The 27,697-nt window shown below is 39.2% G+C and overlaps 1 protein-coding gene across 6 annotated transcripts in view; it reads right to left on the reverse strand.

Moving 5' to 3' along the window:
- HTT (huntingtin) overlaps positions 1-27,697 on the reverse strand; it is a 183,395-nt gene that overhangs the window by 33,663 nt on the left and 122,035 nt on the right. For 5 of the 6 annotated variants that reach the window (XR_007356510.2, XR_007356512.2, XM_048849034.2 and 2 more), the window contains 15 exons: positions 25,719-25,926; positions 23,872-24,013; positions 22,503-22,682; positions 20,333-20,509; positions 19,957-20,033; positions 13,234-13,372; positions 12,468-12,590; positions 11,529-11,742; positions 11,185-11,330; positions 10,449-10,626; positions 10,055-10,150; positions 9,471-9,658; positions 6,981-7,107; positions 2,591-2,691; positions 389-561 (listed from right to left, as the gene is read on the reverse strand). Coding sequence is in view for 4 of the 6 variants with exons in the window: in XM_048849034.2 (XP_048704991.2) it covers positions 389-561; positions 2,591-2,691; positions 6,981-7,107; positions 9,471-9,658; positions 10,055-10,150; positions 10,449-10,626; positions 11,185-11,330; positions 11,529-11,742; positions 12,468-12,590; positions 13,234-13,372; positions 19,957-20,033; positions 20,333-20,509; positions 22,503-22,682; positions 23,872-24,013; positions 25,719-25,926 (2,269 nt within the window). In the remaining 2 variants the exon portion in view is untranslated. The remainder of the gene's footprint in view (positions 1-388; positions 562-2,590; positions 2,692-6,980; positions 7,108-9,470; positions 9,659-10,054; positions 10,151-10,448; positions 10,627-11,184; positions 11,331-11,528; positions 11,743-12,467; positions 12,591-13,233; positions 13,373-19,956; positions 20,034-20,332; positions 20,510-22,502; positions 22,683-23,871; positions 24,014-25,718; positions 25,927-27,697) is intronic. The other variant, XM_048849033.2, reaches the window with a different exon arrangement.

Consider the following 27,697-nt stretch of genomic DNA (forward strand, 5'->3'; position numbering starts at 1 on the left):
AAATTAAGTATGAAAATTACTAGTTTACTATTCTAGCTGCATATTCACTTAGTTGTTTTTAAACAAGTCTGAAATTTTGCCTGAGCTTAGGGTTTACTGTGATTAGGATTCCTTCCATATTTAGCTTAGAAAAACATGAAGAGCTTTCATCAGGCAACTGCTATGCCAACAAAAGAGATTTAGCTATATTTAAAAATAAATGTACTTGTAGTGTAGTGTTTCATTTTGGGGTTTACAAAATATAGCGTGTGTATGTATACGTACACACATATATATCTATATTATACACCACATGTCTACATGTTACTAGAATAACCTATCTTGTACAGAGCTTGATAGAGAGTTATCAATATACATTAATGTGCTTTCAGAACAGGTGAAATAATACCTTGTATCCAGAACTTTTAAAGCTTTATTGCGGGGCTGCTGTTCCAAGCAGCTAACTGCTGGATTCCCTGCAACTGGTATCGTCATTGCACTCAGCACCAAGGAGGTTATTGCTTGTACAGCAAGAACATTAATTTGAGTCCTCTCTGTGTCTTCCTGTAAAGTGATCATACTCTATGTGAAAGTGAAATTGGAAAATCATAAGTTCCACCAAAACCAATGTAATATATCACTTGATGCTACAGATGTTCTCTCAATACTCCAGTGGAAAGCAACACCACAAGGACTTTGGCAATGTTTCTGGTGAGAGTGTAGATTACTTCCTGACCAGAAATCTGGCCACCAGATCAATCTCCTGATCTATGTCGTAGTTTGCATGATGCCTCATACTCTTTGGGAACTAAATATAATTATAAGGATTTAACCTACAATCTCGTGACAGATATTTTTTCATATTTCCAGAACCATCCACCTACTTTCATGTTGCGTCTAAGTTCAAATGGATCCATTCCCAAGTTTTTGTGATCATTTCTTAGATCCTGATTAAGTCGCAACAATATAATCCATCATAACCAAATGATATACATTTGTGCTCGAGTCAATAAGTACTATGACAAATATGACAATTTCCTGCAATATCCTTGTCAAACCTTATTGAATTATGTGAAATTTTACTGTATTAAGTTTATATATCACTGTGGGCCAAGGATTGTATATAATTTCATTGGGGAGGAGACCACAGCCCTCCAGGAACTAAGAACTGTAATTAAGCAAATTCACTCAGGCTATAACATTTGCTAAGAGGGACCATCACCTTGGGAGACTTGCATACGCCAGTTACAACTGGATTCTCTAGAGAACAGCAGACCAGAAAAGGACTTTTGTACAAATGAGTTTAAATTGACTTAGGGCAGTCTTTCTGATCCTACAAATGGACAGGACGTTCTATCCAAAGGGAAGGCCCCAATCCTTAGGGAAGGGTTGGAAGGTCTGACAGCAATCAGAGCCCTTGTTGGAGATTGGGGAAGAGAGGTGATCTCTGGTAAGCTTATTAGCTAACAATCATGTAGGTTCTTTTATTGTTTTTAACATTTCCTCTGTAATGCTTTCACCTTAAGAAAACTGTTACTTAAGACATTAACAATTTTTTCCAATTTTTGCTGTATTCAGCAATCTTTGCCATTCTATACATTTCTCTTAGGTACTCATTTCTTCAATTTTAAAAAAATTATATGGCTACCACTGCCATAGTATCAGAGCATCCCCAATCTTTAATGTATTTACCGTCTGTGAAGTAGGTAAACATGTCCCCATTTTATAGATGGGAACTGAAGCACAGAGAGACCACATGACTTGCCCAAGATCACAAAGGAAGTCTGCGGTGGGCAGCAAACTGAACCTAGATCACCCAAAGTCCCAGGCTAGTGACCTAGCCACTGGCCCATCCTTTCTCCCCATTCTGCCTACACAAAGCCTCTCCTAATTCATTCATATTTATTCTTTTTAGTTTATATTTATTTTCCAATACATTGTTTCCATTGCAGCACTTTGTAAATGTTCAATTTCAATAACCTTGTCTGTTAAATATGCTGAGGTAAAACATATTTAAGGGTCTTATTGATACAGTACTTTCAAGCAAGTGCAGGGAGATGGACCACAGAGCGGGCTTTTCCATCTATGACTTCTATGGGTTAGTTCAGGATACAACAGCAACAGAGACCAAGCTACATTACACATCCTGCTCACTTTGTGATATAAATCTTACAACAAACAGTATTGTATCAAGCTACTTTTTAATACTAAAATAGGAATAGAAAATATCATGTGCAATCTGACCAAATTATTGTTGCTGTTGGAACCTTAGTGCATTTCCTGAGTCTGATTATAAAGATGCAGCCTTTTTCTGATGCAATAAGAGGTTTCCTGTAATCTTTTAATAAAATTAAGCATCTGTATTATCACAATTAGGGTTTGACGTGTATTTCTTTCATTCTTCTGTAACTCAAAAATGGTTGAATTTTTTTCTCAAACTTTCCAAAACCATTCACCTACAGGCAGAGACTTTAGCCCAGAAGGTAAATGTTAAATATAAAGGAAATCATCTTGCAGTATTACAGTGGGCAAGGGTCCGCCTAACAGAGTAAAAAATTACCAATAAGGAAAAGCATTTATACTACATAAACATGTTACTGAATGGCTTTACCTCTTGTTGACTTTCTTCTTGGTCCATTACAATTGGTTGAGTTACAAGCACACCAAGGAGAGTAGCCCAGGTCTCTTCAAACTGAGTACGGCTGGTCCACCCTATGAATGTATTCAAAGGTATAAGGCTATTTACTACTTCAATGCAACTATAAACTAGCTTTTATTACAAACATGAAACAACATTTTAAAATGAGATGTAATTTCCACAGATATAATTTCACACTGGTTCCCTTCCAATTTAAGTCATTTTTATAATTGTCGTAACCTAAGTTTCTCCAATTCTATTTTAAAAAATGTCAATCTCTTACCTAAACTGGATTCTGAACATGCGTACTTAAATGATCCTATTCTGATTTGTTTTTCAGACACAATTATAGTTTTTGATCTTCTAGTTTAAAAGCAATAAAACCTCAATGCACAAAAATTTGAGAACAGGGTTTTCATAATACTACACACCAAAAGCATCCAAAAATAGATCCCTGACTACTAAAGTTTACATATAAAATAAATAAAATCTGAGAACATTCTTCCAACTAAGCATACAGAGTAATCAAGCAGGATACAGACTTACATCGTAGATTAGTCAAATACATCCTCTTCTGTGATGTGTTATCAAAACAATGATCTATTTTAAGTACACAGAGAATTTTATGGTGCAGCCTTGCAAATCTCATTTGGTGGGAAAGACCCATCCATTTTACTTACCGCCTCCATTGCTCTTTTTAATGAGCCTTGTGTGATATTATCTGATTAAAATATGACTATGAAGATCATTGTTGCTACCACTGCTATATAATTGCAACAAATCTTGTACAAAGTATGTCAAGTAAGGTGTCTATGGAAAGGTTATGATTTGCTGAATAGGATTACGCTATTTGTATGCATGTATCATTTTTCTATCTGAAGTTATGAATATTAACTATGTACCTGTATTTCAAATTTATTTGGGCATAAGCTTTCGTGGGCTAAAACCCACTTCATCAGATGCATGGAGTGAAAAATACAGTAAGCAGTATATATATCACACCACATGAAAAGATGGGAGTTGCCTTAACAAAAAAACTTCAAAAAACAGACTTCAACAAAGAAACTGCAGAACTGGAATTAATTTGCAAACTATTGAAATAATTTGAACTTTTCAAGTTAAGTGGGTTTCCTAGGAAATACCTGGAGGGGAGGGAAGAGAGGGTTACTCACCTTGTGCAGTAACTGAGGTTCTTCGAGGTGTGCATCCCTGTGGGTGCTCCACTGTAGGTGTTGGTGTGTCCCAGCGCCGCCGACTGGAGATTTTTGGTAGCTGTGTGTGGTTGGGGCGCGCATGCACAGTTGTGCCGCCTTGTGGTGCTGTTAGTGCTTGCGCATCCCGGCCCCCCCCGTTCCTTCTCTACTATAACGCTCCTATTTAGAACTCCGGAATAGAGGGGAAGAGGGTGGGTAGTGGAGCACCCGCAGGGATACACATCTTGAAGAACCTCAGTTACTGCACAAGGCGAGTAACCCTCTCTTCTTTGAGTGCTGTCCCTGTGGGTGCTCCAGTGTAGGGGACTGTAAAGCAGTGCCCCATTATGGCCAGTTGGGTTCCGGAGTAGGTTGGATAGTCGACGATAGTACCGTAAGACCTAGTATTGCATCTGCCTCAGAATCTTTTGTGATTGCGGAGTGGTTTGTGAACGTGTGTACTGAGGCCCAGGTTGCAGCCTGGCATATTTCTTTGATTGGTATATTATGTAGAAATGCTGTTGAGGCAGAAAAGGCTCTCGTTGAATGGGCCCTAATCCTCTGTGGGGATGCTATCGTCTGTTGGTAATATTTGTACGCAATTTGAAATCCATTTCGACAATCTCTGTTTTGAGATGGCTGTGCCTTTTGATCGTTCTGTGGTGGATATGAAGAGTCTTGGTGACTTACGGAAACGTTTTGTTCTATCTAGGTAGAATGTTAGTGCTTGTCTAACATCTAGTGCGTGTAGCACGGATTCCTGAGTAGACCGATGTGGTTTAGAATAGAACGCAGGTTGATTGATGTGGAATGATGAAGTTAACTTATGTGTGGTCTGAAAGTCACTTTGTCTTTAAAGAATACAGTGTAAGGCGGATGGGCCATAAGGGCCCCAGTCTTGCCCACTCTGAGTGCTGATGTGATCACTAAGAGGAACACTACCTTCATTGATAAATGTAGTAGCGAGCAGGTAGCAAGAGGTCTGAACAGGGTTTTGGTGAGACTCTTAAGTACGAAGTTAAGATCCCATGCTGGTGTTGGTTTGCGGACCACAGGGTACATGTTTTGAATTCCTGTAAGGAATCGTTTGGTGATTGGATGCGTGAAGGCTACAAATCCTTCTATCTTGTGGTGAAATGCGGATACGGCTGCAATTCTTGGAATTGTTTTGGATCATCTATCACCGTGGTTGAAGGGAACATGACTGCCTCATCTGGTGATGAAGAGGAACTGCGTTTCAGCGACAGTTCTTGTGTATCATCCAACTTCTCTATAGCTTCCGCAGGTGCCTCCGATGGATCTGTGGCTGTCTCCGTAGGAGGTCATATTTCCTTCCTTTGAGGGACGTGGGTCCCTTGCATTTGCGTGCTTTATGTCACCCCTGGATCCCAGTGTGCCCATTGCATTGGGAATGGTAAGGGTGGGCACATCCATGGGTTGGTCAACCATGGTGGCATGTCTCTGCGCAGGCATGTTTTAGTATTTCTAAGTGATGGTTGAGGTTTGGCACCGGAGGGGGAGGAGTGACCTGAGTAGAATACTCCCTCCTCCATATCATCTTCCTCCTCGCTAGAGAAGGTCTTGGTTTATTGGCCTAAACGGTACCGGGGAGTTGTCAGTACCAGGTATAGAAGCCCCTGGTGTTGATGTTATTGGTCTCATCAGGGCCGGGGTCATTGGTGCTGTATATATCTGTTCAGACACTTGCTTTGGTACCGACCGCTTGTGTGTCTCTTTAATCGGTGCCGATGTGGCTGATTTCATCTTTATTGATAACTGCTCCAGTGGAGTCTGTACAGGAAGGTTACATCACCGCTTTAGGTATCGGTGGCACCGGGTCCTTCCTTGGGGTGGATGATGCTGTGAAGGAGGAGGTAGTCTTATACCTTCCACTCGACTCCTCCTCTTTATCATTTGTGCTCACGGTGCGGCTCGTGCTGGATGTGCCCAGAGCATCCAACGTTCTAACTCTGCTAGCCACTGGCACCAAGGGTAATGATCTTGCCAGAGACAGTTTTCTCTTTAACAGCTCTTTCTGCAAGGGTGAGGCATCCCTTTTCCTCGATTTTCTGGAGGTTAGGGTGCTTTCCCTATCCAGGGAGGAGGTTCCTGGAGAGTCTTCTCTCTGGTTCTTATTACTGTCTGATGGAGGAGTAAGAGATTTTTCCATCAAAATCATTTTTAGTCTCAGATCACTCTCTCTCCTAGCTCTGGCTTTGGCACTGGTACCAAAAGTCTCTGATCAGTGACGCCGGGATGCAACGACACCTACAGTGGAGCACCCGCAGGGACAGCACTCGAAGAAGAATGCAAGTTTCCTACTTCAAAACTCACACTTTGGAAGCTATGCTGTAAGGAGGGGACCCTTTATCTGCTGATCCCCGGTTATAGGAGGACAGATTAAAGACCCAAACAATATAAAGACGACACTTTCACATTCACGGGGGCCAGTAAGCTTATTAGCAGTGTGCAGGTTCTTTTCATGTTTTAATATGTTGCAATGCTTTCACCTTAAGAATAAATGTACTAGCTAAGAAAGAGCTATGTATTACAATTCTGAGCTCAATTTAGTGCTCACTGAATTACAGTAATTCTATCCTGCTCTGCAATACCCACTATTCCACTTCACTGACTATCATTCTCTGTGTAGAAGTACCAAAACTGAATTGTTTGCGTGTTTTTTTCATAACACTGATATACATACATACATACATACATACATACCCCCCCCACCTCACTCCCTCACCCCCAATTAGAAAGAGACCAGTGGATTCATTTTAGTTTGGGAATTAAGCAGTATTTTCCTGCTCTCCGAAAGGGAAAGACGAAATCATGATCACAGGATATTTTGATTTAGTTTCAACCCAGAGTAAGGTTTTCCTATACTTCATTTTTGCTTTTATAATCAAACCTAGTTTATCTGAAGCTCATATACTCAAAAGTTATGTATCTGACACAAGGTCAAGTCCTCCATCATGTATCAAAGACACCAAAAATGTCCCACCACTTATCCAGATTTCTTTCTGTCCTCCAACACATTTGAGTAAACAGTGATGGTCTATCAAACATAGGTTGTTCCCGGATCTACATTCCAAACGATGAATTTACATACTTCTGATAGCTAGAAAGAATAAGTATTCGAAAGAACCATAAACATGTTGTCTACCTACCCAGTGTATTAATGCGATAGATGAACTCTTTAAAGATTTCTTTTTCTTGAAGAAATTCTACAGGGATTTCTGGAAAAGCTGTGCCAAAATCACCTGCAGGTTTTGGTGACCAGCCTAGTTTCCAGACCTGTTGGAATATAAAAAGGATACTAATTATTTTAAAATAGTAAATGTTATATTAATCTAACAGCTATGATCATCACATTTGGAATTAAAAATAGCAAGATACCAATAGTAAAGATAATCCATCCTAATGCACAATGGATTTGTAAAAAGATTCTAAATTCAAACAGTACTTTTATGTGCCTACTACATATTTGACAGTCTTTTTCATGGTATTTTAAGCATGTGTTACACAACCTGCTAATAACGCAATGAAAATCACTCAACTCTTCCAACAGTAACAAAAACAAGTGGATAATCTTGTTACTAAAAAGCGTTTAAAAACTTTTTTTTTGTGACCGTTTCTAGTAACAGACTTATTATCCTTCTTCCTCTTTACTGAAAGTTGTCAGACAGGGAAACTTTTGGTAAATAAAAAAGCCAAGGTTTCTTTTCTACCCTTACATCATTTCAGAAGTAAGTATCTGAATGTGGTAAATCCCATACTCTTCACTTAGAGACCATACAGCACATCTCTCTCTCTCCACACTGGACTGAGTTTCAGAAGTTATTAGATCAATTATGAATTTGGTCTACCTGAGTAATAGCGCATAGTACTGACACTAGGCCAGTAAAAAGAAAGAGGTAGTGCCTTGTAATAGCCAATTAAATTAGTTTGACATTTAAAGGATTCCATGTTTGCCTTAAAACCTGAACTGTGTTATTAAGACATTATGCACAAAACCTATATTTAATGGCTAGAAGCCCATCTAGTCTCAGAGGACCCAAAAATCAATGCAACCTTACTCCCCCTAAGGCAGCATTTTAAAATGAGATGTTAAATTTAATGGAAATAAGTAAAACTTGGAAGTTCCATGTTTCACACACTGAACGGACATCAGACAAATCTCACATTATTAATCTGGATTACAGTGGTGCCAACAATGTGCAAGGTGCTTTCCAAATAAAGGGAGTCCTCGGACTTACGATGCCCAATTTACGTCGGACACCACTTACGACACGTTTCAACTGACTGCCTGTTTCGTCCCTATGATGCTTGTTTCGCCCTTATGGCACCCCATTTGCATAAAGTTTGCTTGACATACTTCCTGGTTGCGCTATACTGGTATGGAGCTAGAAGGGGTCACTTCTGATTGGCTTCGAGGCAGAGGGGTAGCTTGTTGCTGGATAGGGTTGCCACTTGTTTTTGATCGGCTCCCAGCCCTAAGCTCAGCCAATCAGAAAGCTTGAAGAGTGATTGGCTGTGCCCTTCTCCCTGGCTTTCTGAGCCTGTGTTGCCAGCATTCAGAGCATATGTGAGTTTGTGTGTTGATTTGAATGCTGCTTACAAAATACAGTGTACAGTAAATACATTGATGTTGCAACATTAGTCATCTATCATTCATTTAGCACAAAAATCTGGGTTATTGTGGTAAAAATAGTGCATCAAGCCTTGGTTCAGGAACCAATCCCCCCTTCACACCATTGATTCCTTGGGAAAAGCGATTTCGTCTTACAACGCAATTCTGAGGAACGAACTGTTTCGTAAGTCCGAGGACTCCCATATAACTAACGCTTTGCCCCAAAAGACAGATTATAAAAGTCAAACACCACCACTCTCCCCCAATCCTTCACAGAAATCATATACTTTTAAAATAAGCCCTTTACCTACCCACTATTAGTTGACACTACAATGTAAATGCTTTTGAGAGAAGGATTTGAAGGAGAGGTTGTGGCCTCTCAGACTAAATTAAGGGAAGGTATTCCACATGCAAAGGGTATCAAAAAAAAGCACAAAGTGAACAAAAACTTTTGACTCAAGAGGAAAAAAAGTGTTCTCTCAACACTTTGTGGCATCCAGGTTGTCAAACACCAGTATATGCAGATTCAGAAACACTCTCCCCCACAACAGCTCAAAACGCTTCTGATAATTCTGCTTTGTACTTTTAATCAGAGGATTTTAAAGTCCTTTAAAAATATTAAGAAATCTTGCAACAACTCTGAAATATTTATCAAGCCATTTTACAGGTATATTAACTATGCACTAGCAGGGCTAACTACCTTGCCCAGTTCAGTTAGCTAGCAGCAAATATGAACAGAATCCAAGAGTCCTGATTTTTTCTAACTACTGGAACCGTTTCAAACAAACAAACAAAGAACTCTCAAAGGATTCCATAATTCTAACCAAACATCCCACTCCACAGAAGATATTCATATTTGAAAATATTTTTACAGCTAGTATTGCCAGGCGCTATTTAAAAAAAGGACAAAAGGGGACAACCAAATCTGAGAGTAAAGACTGAAGATCTAGCAAATTATTATATTCATTTTATCCAAAAATGGCCAGTATTTTTCATCTACTATGAAAACAAACCATAATGCACGTACCAAGGGAGGTACTCTTGTATAACTGTTTACTAGAGGCAGTCTACCCAAGCTGACGATTATGTTCTTAAGGACAGGAGTGAGAAATGCTGGGATACTGTTGTTTCTCTTATGTCCCAAAGCCAAGACAGTCTGTAAACACTCCACCATTTCAGCCACCATTTCACAAGATGCTGTAATATATTTTGCTTCTGAGTTGAGAGAAAAACAAAAGTTCAGTGTAAAATATTGTGAATATATACAAAACGCATACAGATCTAAAGATGCAAGAGGACACAAAAACTCCAATAAGCATATTTCTAACCAACTGAAGTGGAGTCTCAATGTCAGATGAACCATATCATCAAAGTAAATCCTCTTCCCACACCCAGACTTGTACTCATTCCCAATACAGTGCACCCTTCAAATGACAAGTTAATAGTTTTTACACTATGCAACTTAAGGTTCTCATAACACTTTTCAAATAGTGTTCCATTGACACACTGTCAGTTAAATTGCTTTAAACTGGAAATAAGGAGGAAAATCTGGCAAATTTTCTACAAACTATGTAAAACTGCATGGAAACTAGAACTTCACTGTTTACTTACTCTGAACATTTGAATCAACTTCATCCCCATTGACCCCTTTTGAAGTATTCTTCTTCCTTTCTGGACTAAGAAGCTGGTTTCCAGGTTCAATTGCAACTAAATTAGATAAATACAGAGAAACATTTTGATTATAGGTTTTTAATTATATTTCTCAGTTTTAATCCTTTCACAAAATTGTCAAAGCAGCACTTGTATTGGCAAGATATTTGACAAGTTCAAAGATAAATAAAAAATAAAAAGTTAACTTCCATGGTGGAAACACATTTGGAAAAATAAAAAATTCTAAGGACAGTTAGAGAAAATTCTGCATTTCTTCAGGATTCTTAGCATAGGATCAGTGAGGTTTGCTGGTTTATTCAGAAGCATCTCCCATATTTGTGAAAATTTAACTCACCTGCCTCTATTATAAATCTGACACAATTAATTAGGGAGCAAGCCTGTGTCACATACACTGCAGAAGCCAGCAAATTCCAGAGACCAGGTTGCTGTAATGTCAGGCAGCAGCATTCCAAAGCAGCTTGAAGATCTACACTTAGTGGAATCTGTTCATGTATTAAATGCCAGGACAGTGCCTGTACAAGAAAAAGTTTTCCATTATATCAAATTGTCCCCATATGCAAAAATATGAGATCAAATTATTTTTATCCACATAATTACATATATTTGCAGCTACCAAAACAAGAAAAATTAATTCTGCTAGTTACAGTAAATTAGCATGGCACTAGTTCAAAAAGTTCCAGCTAGGAAAAAAAAAATTATAAGCACTATATTGAGTAAACTATCATGTTTATTCATCTTCCCAACAAGCCCCACAGTGCCGCTCTCCGAACTGCCAAGACCTTCCTGTCCCTCAGCCAGACTGCGGTGAGAAGTCTCCCTTAAAAATTTTTTTTTTAAAAATTAGTTTTTCTTGTCCCATATCCTCTGCTAAATTCTACCTGATGTGTACAATATACACAAAAGAGTAAGCACTGAATGAACTAATATTGGAAACTGACGCTTATACATAAACCTAGAGCCCAGAAATGCTTCTAGACCTGCAGAACTCGCATTGAATCTTCAAAGTTAGAGGGAAATGGAACATATTTGTAAACATTCTGTTGCACTTTTTATTACACTCACTCTCTTACCTCTAATGACATTACTACAAACTTCAGGATGTCACTCTCTTTGTCAGGTGGAATACAGAGAGATGCTGGTAATTTAGAGAGTAATAACAAATACTGAGCCAGTGCACGAGAGAGTTTCATCACAGTCTGATACACCATTGTGTCTCCTATAAAATAAAATGTCAGGGTAAAATCTAGAGGCTTGAAATAAAAATCATCATGGTTAACATTTTCTTTAACAGACAAAAAATTTTGGGCAAAATATTTTACTGCTGAGAATCTTTGATCCCATTAGAGAACTGACTTATTGTGACAACACTGTTATACAGTACAATAAAGAGAATAAGACCTTTATTTTGTATTACCAAAAATATCGCTTAGCTTGCTCCAATAGGCTGAAGTCTCAACTGGCTGCAATGGCTGAAAAACTTGATGGCTGGCAGGAAGTTTTTGAACAATGTTACACACATGGTCTAGGGTTACCCTATGGGCAGTTTCAAAGAGGCTGCTCTTTTGATCTTCTGAGATTTCGTTCATGCCAAGACTTAAACAGGGAGCTAACAAGCTTAAGTTGAACTCCTGAAATCACAAATGGTACATAAAAGTTTAGAAAGGACACATTTCCATGGAGAAAGGAAATTAAAGCAGTTGGGTAATACTATGCAAATTAATAGATCAACATTATGGAAGAGCCACTGTGATTGCCACAGTTAAGGTTGTGTTCTGTTTCATACTTAAAACTGGATTCCAACTTTATTTTGTTTGGAAAATGCCATCTGTCCCAAATTTGCAGCACCTAATTTGCATAAAACTAGAGTTTTCTATGAGTTTTAACTGATTGCTCTGTGTGTGCGTATGGGCGGGGGGATGGGGCGGTGGCCTGGGATTCCACTGGTGCTCGAGGGGGGAAAGGCCCAGGACACTGCTGGTGCTCAGGAGGGGTGGGGGCAGTGACCCCAGGCGCCGCTGCTACACTGCACCAGCTGCTGCCGAAGTCATGGAGGTCCTGGAAAGTCACAGAATCCATGACGTCCATGACAGACTCACAGCCTTAACAATAATTAATGCACTTGGCTATCTAGAACACCTTTCAATTGGGAGCTCAAAGTACTATTTTAGTTGTCCAAAGTTAGTAAAACACAAAAAGTCAACAAAAACTAAGTAAAATTTAAAGAAGTTTCAATTTCTTTTTTAACAGTCTAATTTGGTCATTAACAGTAATATGAATAGGGACACTTTAAAATTTTAAAATATTTAGCAAGTGTCATCTTAAATTCTCCTCTTCTCATTGTGAGAGACATTACCTTACTGGTCATGAAGGAGTTCAGTTCAGGCTGAGGTATCCTATTCACCAGCTCTGCACCTTCCAGCAGTGCAGAGTCTGACCTGACCCAGCACTGTGATCTGACCAGTGATACATACCAGTCCTTTAAAATAAATAAATAAATAAAATGAAATTTACTATACATTTACTTTTGACAGAGCTAGAAAATAGTTCAATTTTGTTTTACCCACTAATTAGTCTTCTCAAAGAGACTGTCCCTTTGCCAATCCAGAATTACTGGATTAACCATGCCTATTTCTATCTGTGGACACAGAGCTGTATATATTTCAATTTAAGCACTGAAATTAGGTCCTCTTAAGAGACTATTAGGTGCCATCTCATCTAGGCAAAACTTTCAAAGCATAAGGGGGTTAGTAAACAAGAATAAGAAAAACACAAAGCAAGAAAGAGCACACAGGATTGCTGAACAGACCGAGGTGGTCAGAGATAAGAAAGATGGTACCTATAAGTCTCTTAAGGAACCAGTGAACAGTTCTGAAGTAGCAAATGGACAAGTTTATCACAGTTAGATATAAATGTATGTGCATGATATTTGGTTAGCTGCAGAATTTAAGAAGAAATAGGAAGCTGATGTTTATTTACCACATTATTCAGATTTGTGCACAGAGCACTATATGGGGATTAAAAAAAGCTTCATTCATAGATATCTTTTACTAATAGAAAAGCTTGTTATAGCACAGATAGCAGATGTATTTTCCTATGAAATATTCTAAATATGGCCTTACTTTGTCTGGAATTACATTCTCTAAGGCTGGTTGGTTTTCCCCATCCAGTGGGTGTGAAGTAACCAAAGGTGAAGGGCTAGTTGTTTCTGGTGCTACTGTAAGACGAAACCTGTCCAATAGCGAGTAAAGTCTTTGGTGTCTGAAAACAGATACACACATCAGAAAATTCGAATTTTAAAAGGAGAGAGATATGGGAAATACAGGTAAGGTACATACTAACTATTATTTGTTAAAAGTATTTAGAGTAAGAAAGATAATTACTAGTTCAACATGCCAGAGAGAGTGAATTTTTCAAGTGAGCTTTACATGAGATCAAGGAGTTATATATTTAATCCAAAATTTTAATACACTACCTTCAAATCAAGTTGTCTTTAGAAGTTGGTCAGGAGTAAAGAGATATATTTTACTGAAAGTCATTGTTTATTTTAGATTAGTTTTTATTCAGAATTGCATTATGCCTTACAGTGCAGTATGCTTTGGAGTCCCATCCCCCTTTCCCCACAAAAAAAAATTTATATTTATTTATTTATTTAAAAGAGGACAAGGATAATATGTTCTATAAATAAAGTTAACCAATACCAAAAAAAGTTTTTTTTATGAGGAATACCTATTTTACATTATGCTACATTTAATATACCTGTGCTAATTACCTAGTACTGATATTCCATTCTTATCACTAAAACTAATTTTTCCACTTTTCTACATTGTCCTCCAGCAGCTACCTATCACAAATTGAATTTGAAGGAAGATAAACAGTTACTCACCTTACAGTAACTGTGGTTCTTTGCGATGTATTGTCTATATATACACATTTTCCATTGTTAGTGTGCATACACCCAGTGAACTCAAGTTTACATTCTTTTGAACATCATTTGTCTGTTGGGGTATGTGCCCAGAGCATCCTCATGCCTTCAACCAAGGGCTTAAAGGGCAGGGCAACCTCAACTGCCCTTCAGTTCCTTTGCCAACAGGTTTTAAATTAGGTTTTAATTAGGGTTGTCAAGCAATTAAAAAAAACTACAATTAACTGTGCTGTTAAACAATAATAGACTACCATTTATTTAAATATTTTTTGATGTTTTCCACATTTTCAAATATATTGATTTCAATTTCAACACAAAATACAAAGTGTACAGTGCTCACTTTTTATTTATTTTTATTATAAATATTTGTACTGTAAAAATAAAAGAAACAGTATTTATCAATTCACTTAATACAAGTACTGTAGTGCAATCATGAAAGTAGAATTATGCACAAAAAAATAACTGCACTCAAAAATAAAACCATGTCAAACTTTAGAGCCTACAAGTCCACTAAGTCATACTTCTTATTCAGCCAATCGCTCAGACAAACAAGTTTGTTTACATGTGCAGGAGATAATGCTGCCCGCTTCTTTTTTACGATGTTACCTAAAAGTGAGAACAGGTGTTTACATGGCACTGCTGTAGCTGGCATTGCAAGATATTTACATGCCAGATGCGCTAAAGATTCATATGTCCCTTCATGCTTCAACCACCATTCCAGAGGACGTGCGTCCATGTTGATGATGGGTTCTGCTCAATAACGATCCAAAGCAGTGCAAACTGACTTATGTTCATTTTCATCACCTCAGTCAGATGTCACCAGCAGAAAACTTATTTTTCTTTTCTGGTGGCTCGGGTTCTGTAGTTTCCGCATCAGAGTGTTGCTCTTTTAAGACTTCTGAAAGCATGCTGCACTCCTCGTCCCTCTCAAATTTTGAAAGGCATTTCAGATTCTTAAACCTTGGGTCGAGTACTGTAGCTATCTTCAGAAATCTCACATTAGTACCTGCTTTGCATTTTGTCAAATCTGCAGTGAAAGTGTTCTTCAAGCGAACAACATGCTGGGTCATCATCTGAGACTATTATAACATGAAATATATGGCAGAATGCAAGTAAAACACAGAGCAGGAGACATACAATTCTCCCCCAAGGAGTTCAGTCACAAATGTAATTAATGCATTATTTCTTAACGAGTGTCATAAGCATGTCCTCCAGAATGGTGGCCAAAGCACGAAGGGTCATACAAATGTTTAGCTTATCTGTCACGTAAATACCTTGCAATGCCAGTTAAAAAGTGCCATGCGAATTCCTGTTCTCATAGAATATCATAGAATATCAGGGTTGGAAGGGACCCCAGAAGGTCATCTAGTCCAACCCCCAATTTTTACCTCACTTTCACTTTTCACCTCACTTTCAGGTGACATTGTAAATAAGAAGCAGGCATCATTATCTTCTGTGAATGTAAACAAACTTGTTTGTCTTAGTGATTGGCTGAACAAGAAGTAGGACTGAGTGGAATTGTAGGCTCTAAAGTTTTACATTGTTTTGTTTTTGAGTGCAGTTACGTAACAAAAAAAAAATAAATCTAAATTTGTAAGTTGCACTTTCACAATAAGGAGATTGCACTACAGTAGAGGTTCTCAAACTGTGGTCCGTGAACCACCAGTGGTCCGCGAGCTCCATTCACTTGGTTCGCAGATAGTTCCCTCTACGGTGCACACCTGGACAGCCACACACGAGAGAATGAAGGGCCACCCACTTAATCAGTGGAGCTGCACAGGCATGGCTCCACTAATTTGGTGCCTGGACCCTGGAAAAGACGCACATATAAGGTGAGGTGCTAGCCTTCGGTAGTATAGGGGGTAGATGGGAGGGGGAAGTGGGATGAGAAGAGGGGCTGGGGGGGAATTTGGGATGTGCAGGGCTGAGGCGGCCAGAGAAAGAGGTGACTTTCCCCAGCTCCAGAGCTGCGGCTGCTGGGGACAGATGGCCCTCCTTCCCAGCCTCAGCTCTGTGGCTGGTGTGGTGGGTGAAAGACCCCCACCTCCTTTCCAGCCCCAGCTTGGGGGAGAGGGCACATCTACTGCACTAGAAAGGTAAGACTACTGATATTAAAATATGAGTTGTGTGCTTTTATTTGTACCACGTAAAAACGTTTATTATTGGGGTTTTTTAATATAGCGGTTATATCCAAAGCGCTTTACAATAGTTAGCTAACACCATTAATTTGGGCTTGAATAGGGACTGGGAGTGGCTGGCTCACTACAAAAGCAACTTTACCTCTCCTGGAAATGACACCTCCTCCTCAATTATTGGAAGTGGACTACATCCACACTGATTGAATTGGCCCTGTCAACACTGGTTCTCCACCTGTGAGGTAACTCTCTTCTCTTCATGTGTCGGTATAATAATGCCTGCATCTGTAATTTTCACTCCATGCATCTGAAGTGGTTTTTTACCCACGAAAGCTTATGCCCAAATAAATCTGTTAGTTTTTAAGGTGCCACCAGATTTCTTGTTGTTTCTGTGGATACAGATTAACACGGCTACCCCCTGATGCTTTACAAATGTGCAGGATAGGGATGTGTGCAAGGAAGGACAGTGAGGATGCTTGTCATCTTGTGAAGAGAGCACACAGCTAGCCAGGTGGTGAAATGCCTGCCAGATCAGAACATGCTTGCATACGAGAAGTAACCCAAGATGAAATTCTCTGAGATTGGAAGAGCTTTCATTGTGTCTGCAATAGTCACAAACAGTTGGGTAGACCACCAAAATGGTTTGGTCCTGTATATGGAGAATGCCAGTGCCCATCTAACGTCCAATGTGCATAGCTGTTGCTCATCTCTATTTGCATGTGGTATTGGGTAAAAATTCAGGAACTTCAATTAACTGATTGGTAACTACAAAACAAAGGGGGAAACTGTACAGTGAGCAAAGAGGCTTGAAAACTGTAAATTCCAACTCATACCCACAGATGGCGAGAAAGAAATGAGAGGTGGCTAGGGTCACCCTGCTTTTGATATCCTCTGTTGGAGGCATGAGGACACTCAGGGTGCATGCGTGGACTGCAACAGACACTGCTGGTCAGAATATCCAAATTCAAGTGCATTAGGCATATGCGCACCAACAGTGGAATACATATGGACAAACACTCAAAAAAGAACTTTGTGTTTTGGTAGGAAAACAAAAAACAATAAATTTGCTTTGTTACCAAAACGTAGGAGACATTAATCTGCATTAGCACTAAAAGATGTTGTTTTCTTCACTGAGCTACTTATGTTGTTCAATCAAAAGTGAGTGAACCAAAACTGCTGATTTAAGTTCAGAGCCTGCCCTTATGACTGATTTCCACTAATTCTACGAAATCACATTGACACTGACATTTTGCAGTGCTCTGTATGGAATTTGAAGTCACAGCTCTTACAACTCAAACAGGGTTTCAAATTAGCAGACCTTTAAAAAAAAAATCTATTTTCTTCATAAGAAGTTTAAATGCATAGTTCTTTTTTTTTTTTTTATAGATATTTAGGCCAGAAGGGACCATTATGATCATCTAGTCTGACCTCCTGCACAATGCAGGCCACAGAATTTCACCCACCACTCCTAAAAAAGACCTCACACCTATATCTGTGCTATTGAAGTCCTCAAATTGTAGTTTGAAGACCTCAAGGAGCAGAGAATCCTCCAGCAAGTGACCCGTGCCCCATGCTACAGAGGAAGGCGAAAAACCTCCAGGGCCTTCCAATCTGCCCTGGAGGAAAATTCCTTCCCGACCCCAAATATGGCGATCAGCTAAACCCTGAGCATATGGGCAAGATTCATCAGCCAGATACTACAGAAAATTCTTTCCTGGGTAACTTGGATCTTACCCCATCTAAAAACCCATCACAGGCCATTGGGCCTATTTACCATGAATAATTAATTACCAAAACCATGTTATCCCATCATACCATCTCCTCCATAAACTTATCGAGTTTAATCTTAAAGCAAGATAGATCTTTTGCCCCCACTACTTCCCTCGGAAGGCTATTCCAAAACTTCACTCCTCTGATGGTTAGAAACCTTCGTCTAATTTCTAATCTAAATTTCCTAGTGGCCAGTTTATATCCATTTGTTCTTGTGTCCACATTGGTACTGAGTTTAAATAATTCCTCTCCCTCTCTGGTATTTATCCCTCTGATATATTTATAGAGAGCAATCATATCTCCCCTCAACCTTCTTTTAGTTAGGCTAAACAAGCCAAGCTCCCTGAGTCTCCTTTCATAAGACAAGTTTTCCATTCCTCGGATCATCCCAGTAGCCCTTCTCTGTACCTGTTCCAGTTTGAATTCATCCTTCTTAAACATGGGAGACCAGAACTGCACACAGTATTCCAGGTGAGGTCTCACCAGTGCCTTATATAATGGTACTAAAACCTCCTTATCCCTACTGGAAATACCTCTCCTGATGCATCCCAAGATGACATTAGCTTTTTTCACAGCTATATCACATTGGCAGCTCATAGTCATCCTATGATCAACCAATACTCCAAGGTCCTTTTCCTCCTCCGTTACTTCTAGTTGATGCGTCCCTAGCTTATAACTAAAATTCTTGTTATTAATCCCTAAATGCATGACCTTACACTTCTCACTATTAAATTTCATCCTATTCCTATTACTCCAGTTTACAAGGTCATCCAGATCCTCCTGTAGGGTATCCCTGTCCTTCTCTAAATTAGCAATACCTCCCAGCTTTTGATAGACATTCCACCTCCAAAATATGTAGAAACTAGTTTACCTTCTACTAGCTAATGCACTGAATGCTATATATGGCATGCCCAGCAATATGAGAAAGGCATAGGTTATGGTGTGTTGCAACAACAGGTCTGACCTTTTTTTAATCTGTCAATCAGATAATTTTTCTGGCATACACTTTGTCCCCGTAAGAAGAAATTCAAAAATGGTCTACAAACGTACCCAAATATTCTTAAAGAGAGACAATACTGGCAGAAAGCACATCACTGATAATACTGGTCATGAGCCTCTTACAAACCTTTTCAAGATTCAACTTAGACATTTCTTGCTCTTACTATTGTTTCTTGACTTTTGTTTCTATTATCAATAAAAAGTCTACTCCACAAGTTATGTTGGGAGTTGTATGATGGAACAAGTCTTGTTAACTAAGCTTATCCCAGGGATGCAGGCAAGAGATAACAATATTATATTCTTTTTACCAAACCATTTTACAGTCTTGAGCCTTAGATTCTTTCCTCCCCACCAGCTCTTTCCCACAGGATACAATAAACTCCTACTGAAGACAACAGGGTTATTCTTAACCAGCAGTTGTGAGGAGCCAGGTTAATCAGGCTCCTGATCTTTACAAGGCTGTATCAAAATAAACAATAGTAACAGTTTGAATCCTTCTACACAAGCAAGATTAAACTTTGCTATAACATAGGTGAGAGACTACTGTGCTCATGTGACAACATGACCTGGACTTGGTCTGAACTATTCGTCTTTGAAATACTTATGAAAATTAAAATCGCCATTAAGAATTTATAGTCTTTTCCCAAGAATTTAGAGTCTTATAGAGGGTTCCCTCCACGCCCCAATTATAGCAGGCCAGCAGAAAATATCCTTGCAGATGTCCAGGTTGAGTTGTTGTTTTAAAATTCATCTACACTAAAAATTCTACTCTGTCAAGGCAACTAGTTACAACAAATGGTTGTTCCTGAGAGAGCTACAATATGGTTTCCATCTTGCAGTACAGAGAGGGCCTAATCATGTTTTAATTGGGTACTCAAGTCATGGCAAATCTGGGCATACTTCCACTTTTATAGACATAACTTTAAAAAGCAGTGTCACCTCATTAAAAACCATGCATGGTTTGTACTTATTACATACTATGTTATGACAACAGGGAACTATTACTAATATTTTACCTTGGTGCTAATCCACTGTTTTGAAGATATTCCTGAATTCTATCCAGTTCTTCAACTGGTAACTGAGAAATGCTGTTCTGTAGAAAACAGTGACAAAACAATAGATATGAAGCACCAACATGAATAAAACCATTCATATGTATATTAGCAGACTAAGAGCAGCAAGTAAAAATTATTAAACAATCTGGAGACCATAACACAGGATGAAACTGAATTACTCAGACATGCATGCTAAACAAACTGACATTCTGTTTTTCACTCAGCACTAAACATCACGGTCAAGTAATTAAAATGTACTTTAACTTACATCACATTCAATTATTTGCTGGTATTAGCAACTCTAATTTAGAGACATATATTTACTTTTTTTCCCTACCTGGAAAGTTGCAGCCAAAAGCATTTCTACTCGACGACAAGCAAGTGTGTCAACCATGCGAGCCAGCACACGGAATGGAGTACACAAAAGCTTGTCCACATACAACATTAACACAGCACCAGACTGGCTGAGATGAATGCCCTCTAAGCATTGCAGGGTCTTCTTTAGTGTTGTTGGCTAAATATTAGAAAAAACAACTGTTACATTTTTTTTTTCTCATCTTATTTATTTTGTACATACTGTAACAGTTAAATATAAAAGGTGCTGGAACAACAGACGGACTGCGCTAAACAAGCAACTGGTTCCAATGCCTAAGAGTTTACAGACTAAAGGAACAGTGGTTACAAAGACAGTAGAGCAGACGACTAATTGAATGTTGTGTAAAAATTACTATTTAAACAGGTTTGAGGGTAGGTGGATTTTTAATTATTTTTTTAAATTAAGGAAGTGCAGAACAGGGGTTGGTGAACAGTAACTGGGGTGCTGTTCAATTGTACAAAGCAGCTAGACAGAAGACATGAAGTCTGAAGTGATGAATGAACAAACCATGTGATTAGAAGTGGCATAGAATTTAGGGAGCAAGAGTTAACGTAGTAGTAGGAGAAAGTGAAGACAGAGGGTCTGGGGTGGAATTAAAGAGCTTTGAAAGTTACAGACAGCTTGAATTTAAGGTGAAAAGGAAATGAAGCAGACCTTAAAAGGAGCACTGGGAAAGGAAAATAGCATCTGCAGAGTTTTTCAGGATGAGAGACAACAAAAAGGCATGTTTAACCGTGGAAGGGATAATGCCTGTGCAGAGGTAGAGGAGAAGTGAGGTAAGAAAATGAGAATAAGAGGAGTAAGGAGATTATAGTGGCAGATAATATGGTTGATAAAGAACAGAAGGGATACTTCACCACTAGAGATTTGAATGAGGAGGTGCAGAGAAAGAGAAGATAAGTGTTCAATGCTGTTTATTTTAATTTTCAAGCAGTTTGTGAAAAGTCTAGTAAAACAACTTGTCAATTAAAGCACAGCTGTCACCAATGTTCACTTTTAAAAGAGAAACTTGAGTGAATGAACCTGTCTTAAAATAAAGTTTAGCATTGTTTAGTTCCCTCACTCCCAAATATATGCACATAAACCTACTTCCTAGGAAGCCTTCCCCTGCTTATGACTTGAAAGAGATGAATATGCAGACAAGGGAAACGGCAACAAGTTCAGAAATCTTCATGGAGAATGCACAACCCATTAGTGTAGGATTAGGGAAGAGGGCACAAACCAGCATTGCTCTTTTATTACTCTTTAGTCTTGTTAGGGTCAACATGGCAGTGAACTGAATCCTACTTGTTCTTCGGCATCAGCAGCAGAATCGTCTACTGATTTCCAAATATCTGTACACAGCCATTGAAGGCAAAGGTGCTACAAAAATGTCACAAAGGACTTAATTTGCATTTCAGAACTTTATTACTTGTGATGATGCATAGCAAGGAAGGAACGTAGATTGACTGACCCCAGTTGAATTTATAGGACTGGCAGTTGAGCAAAAAAGTCTTAATACTTTCCATATCAAATATGCTCAAATTATGAAACAAACATGGATGCTTTTTACAGAGTTACTTCTATACTTTTTAATTAGTGTGTTTTCCATTCAGGAGTACAATTTGTAGTGAATACACATCAGTGCAGAGGCTCCTAGAAGATAAACAAGATCCATGTTGCATTTATGATTTGATTAATCTATAACACAGCAACTGACAAAGTATGTTTGCACTCTGTGAGGCAACAGAAAGGCTATGAAGATGAAAAATTTGAGTTTGTAAATAAAGAGGCTTAAGATCATAAATTAATTTCTCTCCAAAGGGTTGTAAACATGTGGGGAAGTGAACACAAAGTTTTTAGTTACCCAATGTCTAGAGTTTCTTTGTATTTATTAGTTAGTATTAGCTTGTAAGCTCTTTGGGGATAATCACATCTACCTACCTGTGTGTCTGAGTAGCACTAAGCACAATGTAGTTCAGATGCCAAGAGTTGTCTTTTGCACCAGTGTAATACATATAATAAGTTTTGCACCAACACCACATTTGGTGCTGTAAAAGACCCAGAAAGGAAAAAGCACTCAAAGTGTTTCCAAATACAGTTAACAAGAAAGGCCTAAACTTCATTACTAAAAGGTTCAGGTCAAACTTACAGTTGCGAGGTTCTCACACCGAGACTGAATAGCCTGGATGAAGAGACCGCTGGCTGCTGAATTCCTATGAACAGCACTAATAAAGTCTTGTACTGGAGGCTCATGAGACAGATTAATCAGATCTTGAACATGATTCACTATAAGCCACGTCAAGTGTTCTGAATCATGTAGGTTTTGACACTATGGGGAAAAAAAGGTAAAAATTATGGTTTCCATAATTCTAAAATTACCATTACTACCACCCGTGTAAGCATTTCATTATTAAAAAAATAACAAACAATGCAATACTATTTATACACAATTAAAAGCAAGTAATTTTCCACTGGAAAAACTGAACCACATTATGTTAAAAATATTCTGTTTACAAGTGTGCACGTTTCATTTCCTTCTAAGCTTTATTACTATGATCATTTGCATAACCACCAGATCTTTTCTTTCAACTTCATTTGATCCTGTTGCAAATACACCTGAAGTCATAATCCTTTATTTGCAACAAATTATTTCAACATCCATTATGTTGTAATCATAAAGACAATGAATACTGGTAGAGAACAAATGGAAAGAACTAGTAAACTCAAAGACCCTGCTTTCATGCAACATTTTTAGTAATGAATGGATACACACTTAATATGTATCAGAATTGTTTCTGCAAAGTCTCAATGTTTGTCTGTAGTTTTTGTTTCCTTTTAAAGTGAACACCCCATATCTTTCATGGCAGTTAACTATTTATGTCTTCAACAGTTAATTTTTCTCACTTGAGGCAGAACAATCTTCTAGAAAGTGTGTACTAATATCAGTACAGAGACTGACTCCTGTAACACTGTTTGAGAGCCTACGAAATCTGAAGCCATGGGAGTTGCCCTATTCCTGAGAGCCTGAACAGAACTGGGGAATGCAGTAGCAGAGTAAATATATGTAGGAGGGTTTAAGGTGAAAAGAGTTTATTCTAATTATGACATGCAGAAACACTCAGCCTCAGAGCAGGGTCTAAACTTTCATAAGCTTCTTAGTCTTCTCCTGAGATCACATATGTAAGAATACAATGTTCAAGACATCATTGTTATTTACAAAGAATAATTTTGTAGACAACTAAGATTCAGTGTAGAGAGAATGCCTAAGATAATGCACAAGTATCTAAAATAATCACACTAATAAGACATATGCATAGAAAGAAAAAAAAGAGCATCCACTTCCAGAAGTGAAAATTGATATATAAAAATTCCATGTAGTTCCCCATGGAAGTAAATATGACTAAGATCTCTCACTTTTCCCTTATTGTGATCACACTCTGTACCTCAAAGATAAAGCACCCAAGCAAAATCCAAAAAACAAACACTTATAGGTTTAAAATTCACAGTTCTAAACTTACAACATAGTCACAAAAAAGAATGAGCGCGCCTCTTCGTACTATCTCTCGATTGCACATGCCAAATTTGGATTCTGAATCAAATTCATCACTGTCTCCAGTTATCTGAGGGCTCAGCAATTTAGTACTGGAAAGACTGTGCCTCCTGTAAGAAAAACATGTTTTATTGCTAATATTTCAGTCAAAGTAGATACTCAATTTACATTGTAAAGGAACCCATTTTAAGCATTCCTCAATATGAACTGCTTTGTCATTAGTTCTTTAGTCTCTTGTGGGGTGTTGTGGATTACATCTCATTACTAAGACTAAGATTTTGTCATTGCTATTTTTAGTAAAAGTCAGGGACAGGTCATGGGTAATAAACAAATTCACAGCTGTCGTGACCCATCTGTGACATTTGCTGTTGCGGCACCATGGTTTTCCCCAAAACCATGGTGGCGGGGAGCTGTGAGGTTCCCCCTCTGCCCATGGCAGCTAGAAGCTGTAGGGGGGCCCCCCTCCGCCCACGATGGCTAGGAGCTGCAGGGTGACCATATTTCCCAAACAGAAAACAGGACACCCCCAGCCGCTCGCCTGAGGCGTCCCCCCCTTCCAACTCCCAGTGGTCCCTCCACCACCCCTCCCATGCGAGGCTATCGCCCATCGCTGGAACCCTGAGGAGGGCCCCCTCAGGAGTCTGTCACATGTCGCTGGAACCTTGCAGGGGGCCCCCTGTCACTGGAATCCTGCCAGGGCCCCACTAGCTGCCAACTCCAGAGTCCCACACCCACTGGGGCTGAAGTAGAGAATGTCACAGAGGTCTCTGAAAGTCATGGATTCCGTGACCTCTGTGACATAAACATAGCTATACTCATCACCCCTCTTGTTCAATACGTATTACAATGTGGCTGACAGAGATGCCTGCAAGGAGACATGGGCTACAGAGCCTTCCATGTAATGATAAAACTCAGCACTTCTCTCCATCCAGCTACGGTGATTGAGCATCTAATCCAGTGTTGGGGTAAGAAAGACACCTAATCCAGATAAAAGGGAGCTGTTGCTGGTAAACTGGGGGAAACAACAGGAAGAACTGACAGAAATTCTATTAGCCCCCTCAACTGATACAGTATGTCCCACAGCTTGTTATTCAAATTCATAATTTGGTTCTTTATTTAACAGCAGCTTTCAGACAATCAAGTTGCAGCTAGGCCCAGGACCACTTTTTCTAATCTAGATCTGACTACGTTTGGGGTCTTTTCTTTGAGATACAGATCTCAAAACTGTCATCCATTGTCACTCAGAGTCTAGACAATGCAATGCTTGTACTCTGTCTACCAGATACTATATTTTAAGACCCTTTGGAAGCAGACCATTTCAAAAGGGAGGATTTGTTACGCAATGGCTGCTTAGTGAACAGATCTTTCCATTAATATACCTCACCAGTGCTCCATGATCTGCACTGGTTGCGTAGCAGTTGGAGGGTGAAATAAGATGTTGATATTGACCTATAAAGCCATAAGCATCCTGGGATCTGACAAGACCACCCTTTCCCTTATGTAGTATTTCCACAGTTTTAATCAGAGGCATTCAAGGTAGAATTCCCTCCCTTTAAAAGGGGAAACAACAACTGGCACGGAGTTCTACCTGACATGCCATCATGTGTGGAACACACTCTTTCTCTTGGTCTAAAGTAGTCAGATTTTACTGACCTTATGGAACACTACAAAGACTGTACAGACTCCTTTATAAGTACAATAATTTCTTTAAGTGGTTCTAACACATATAGTACTCAAATTCTTAACAGCTAAGAAATCATATAAGCTACATTAAAAAACAAAACTTAATTAACTGTAGAAATTAAAAAACCTTACTTTGGTGTTTGATGCACCTCTGACCACCAGCTGTAGTTAGTGTAATTGACAAGAAGTAGGATTTGACACCAGAGAAGCACTAAAGAAGGGTGTGTGGGAATCATGAACTGAACAAGACCACTCAGACTCTCAAGGGTATAAAAACTACCATCAGATCCATCTCCTGTAAAAAGCCTGCTGGCAGCAGCTGTGATTCTTCTGAACATCCCTGGAAACAAACACACACATACATTAAGGGGAACCATGTATGTTACCATTTGTACTGAGAATTTTTAAAAAACCCTCATCAGTTACACAGCATTTGGAAAATTTAAACTGTCTCATTCTCAACCAAGCAACCTAACCCTTAGCATTCTGGGGAGGTAGATGAATTAGATTATCTCCATTTATAAATGGGGATATAGAAGCAGAAATGTTAAATGACTGTCCAGGGTCACAGGGCAAATCAGTGACAAGAACTGGAATTAAACTAAGGACTTCTTGGCTCTTAGCCTCAGATTCAATCCTCTAGACCTCAGTCTAAAACCATAACACTGAAGTAATCAAATTATACCACAGATGCACATCTTAGTTATAGTAAAAGTTATGGGAGTCACATATATCAATATTTTATTCTTCCTGAAATTGTTGTATTATTGGCCAGGGTAGATTATTTTTTTAGTGAGGTAGTGCTCGAGGCCCCAATCAAAATCAGAACCTCACTGTGTTAGGTACTATACTTACAAAGGCAGACAGAAAGTAGGCTCCTTAGGGTAGGGACTAAAGTGGGAGGTTGGTACACTTCTCTGCCTAGATAGCTACTGAGGGTGTTCCTCAGGCTATACCGATACTACAAGTGGTTAAGCAGCACAGCTGAAGTGTCGCAGCTATGGTCCTGTAGCATTGTAGCATAGACACTCCCTATAGCGAAGGAAGAGGGTTTTCCATTGCTGCAGTAAATTCAGCCCCTGGAGAGGTGACAGGTAGGTTGACAGAAGAATTCTTCCATTCTTTTGGTGTCAATACCGGAGCTTAGGTCAGCTTAACTACATCTCCCAGGCATTTGAATTTTTCATATCCTTGAGTGATGCAGCTAGGTCGACCCATGTTTCAGATGCAGACCAGGCCTCAGATATATTCTGTTGTAATAATGCAGTGGCTACAGGACTTGAATGTAAAGCTTTGTGCAACAAGCAAAACTACTAAATGAGGAAAACAATCTTTGCTATGTATGCTGAGTGATGGTCTGCAGGGTGGAAGCAGTTATGGCAGAGCTCTCCTTCTGTGACCTCTTGTCCTTCAGCTTGCTCCTTTTATCCCTTTTGCCACAACTGGGGAAGGGGAATAAATAGATGGGAGGAGCTCAGAGAACAACTCTATTCATGTAACAAAGCTCTTTTGGTACCCTTAGAGAAGGGTGGGGGAGGGGGAACAGATTTCTTACAGCTGCTGCAGAATCAACTATAAATTCTAGAATAGCATGGATAACAAAGGAGCTCTGCAGTGCTGCTTTGTTTTGCATGGTCAGAATCAGAGCATCAGAGTGAAGCCATAGGGGCCATACGCCACATCCCAGAGCCATGTGGACAAGTCTGAACTGCCTCTGGTATTTGGAGGAAGAGAGGAACAGTGCAAATGTCTTGCAAGGGGACAATATCAGAATCCAGAAATGCATGTTGTACCTACTTTCTATTAGTAATATCATCCCTGAACTACTTCCAATCCGTTTTAGCTACTTGCACGCGAAGCCCCCCCCAGATGTTCTGGTTTAACTTGGATTTAAACCTGAAGAGTGGTCAGTTTAGATGAGCTATTACCAGCAGGAGAGTGAGTTTGTGTGTGTATGGGGGTGGGGGGGATGTGAGAAAACCTTGATCTATGCAGGAAATAGCCCGACTTGATTATGTAAAGAGTTGTCACTTTGGATGGGCTAGCACCAGCAGGAGAGTGAATTTGTGTGGGGGGGTGGAGGGTGAGAAAACCTGGATTTGTGCTGGAAA

The sequence above is a fragment of the Caretta caretta genome, chromosome 4 (genome assembly GCF_965140235.1).
Source record: "Caretta caretta isolate rCarCar2 chromosome 4, rCarCar1.hap1, whole genome shotgun sequence".
Lineage (NCBI taxonomy): Eukaryota > Metazoa > Chordata > Testudines > Cheloniidae > Caretta > Caretta caretta.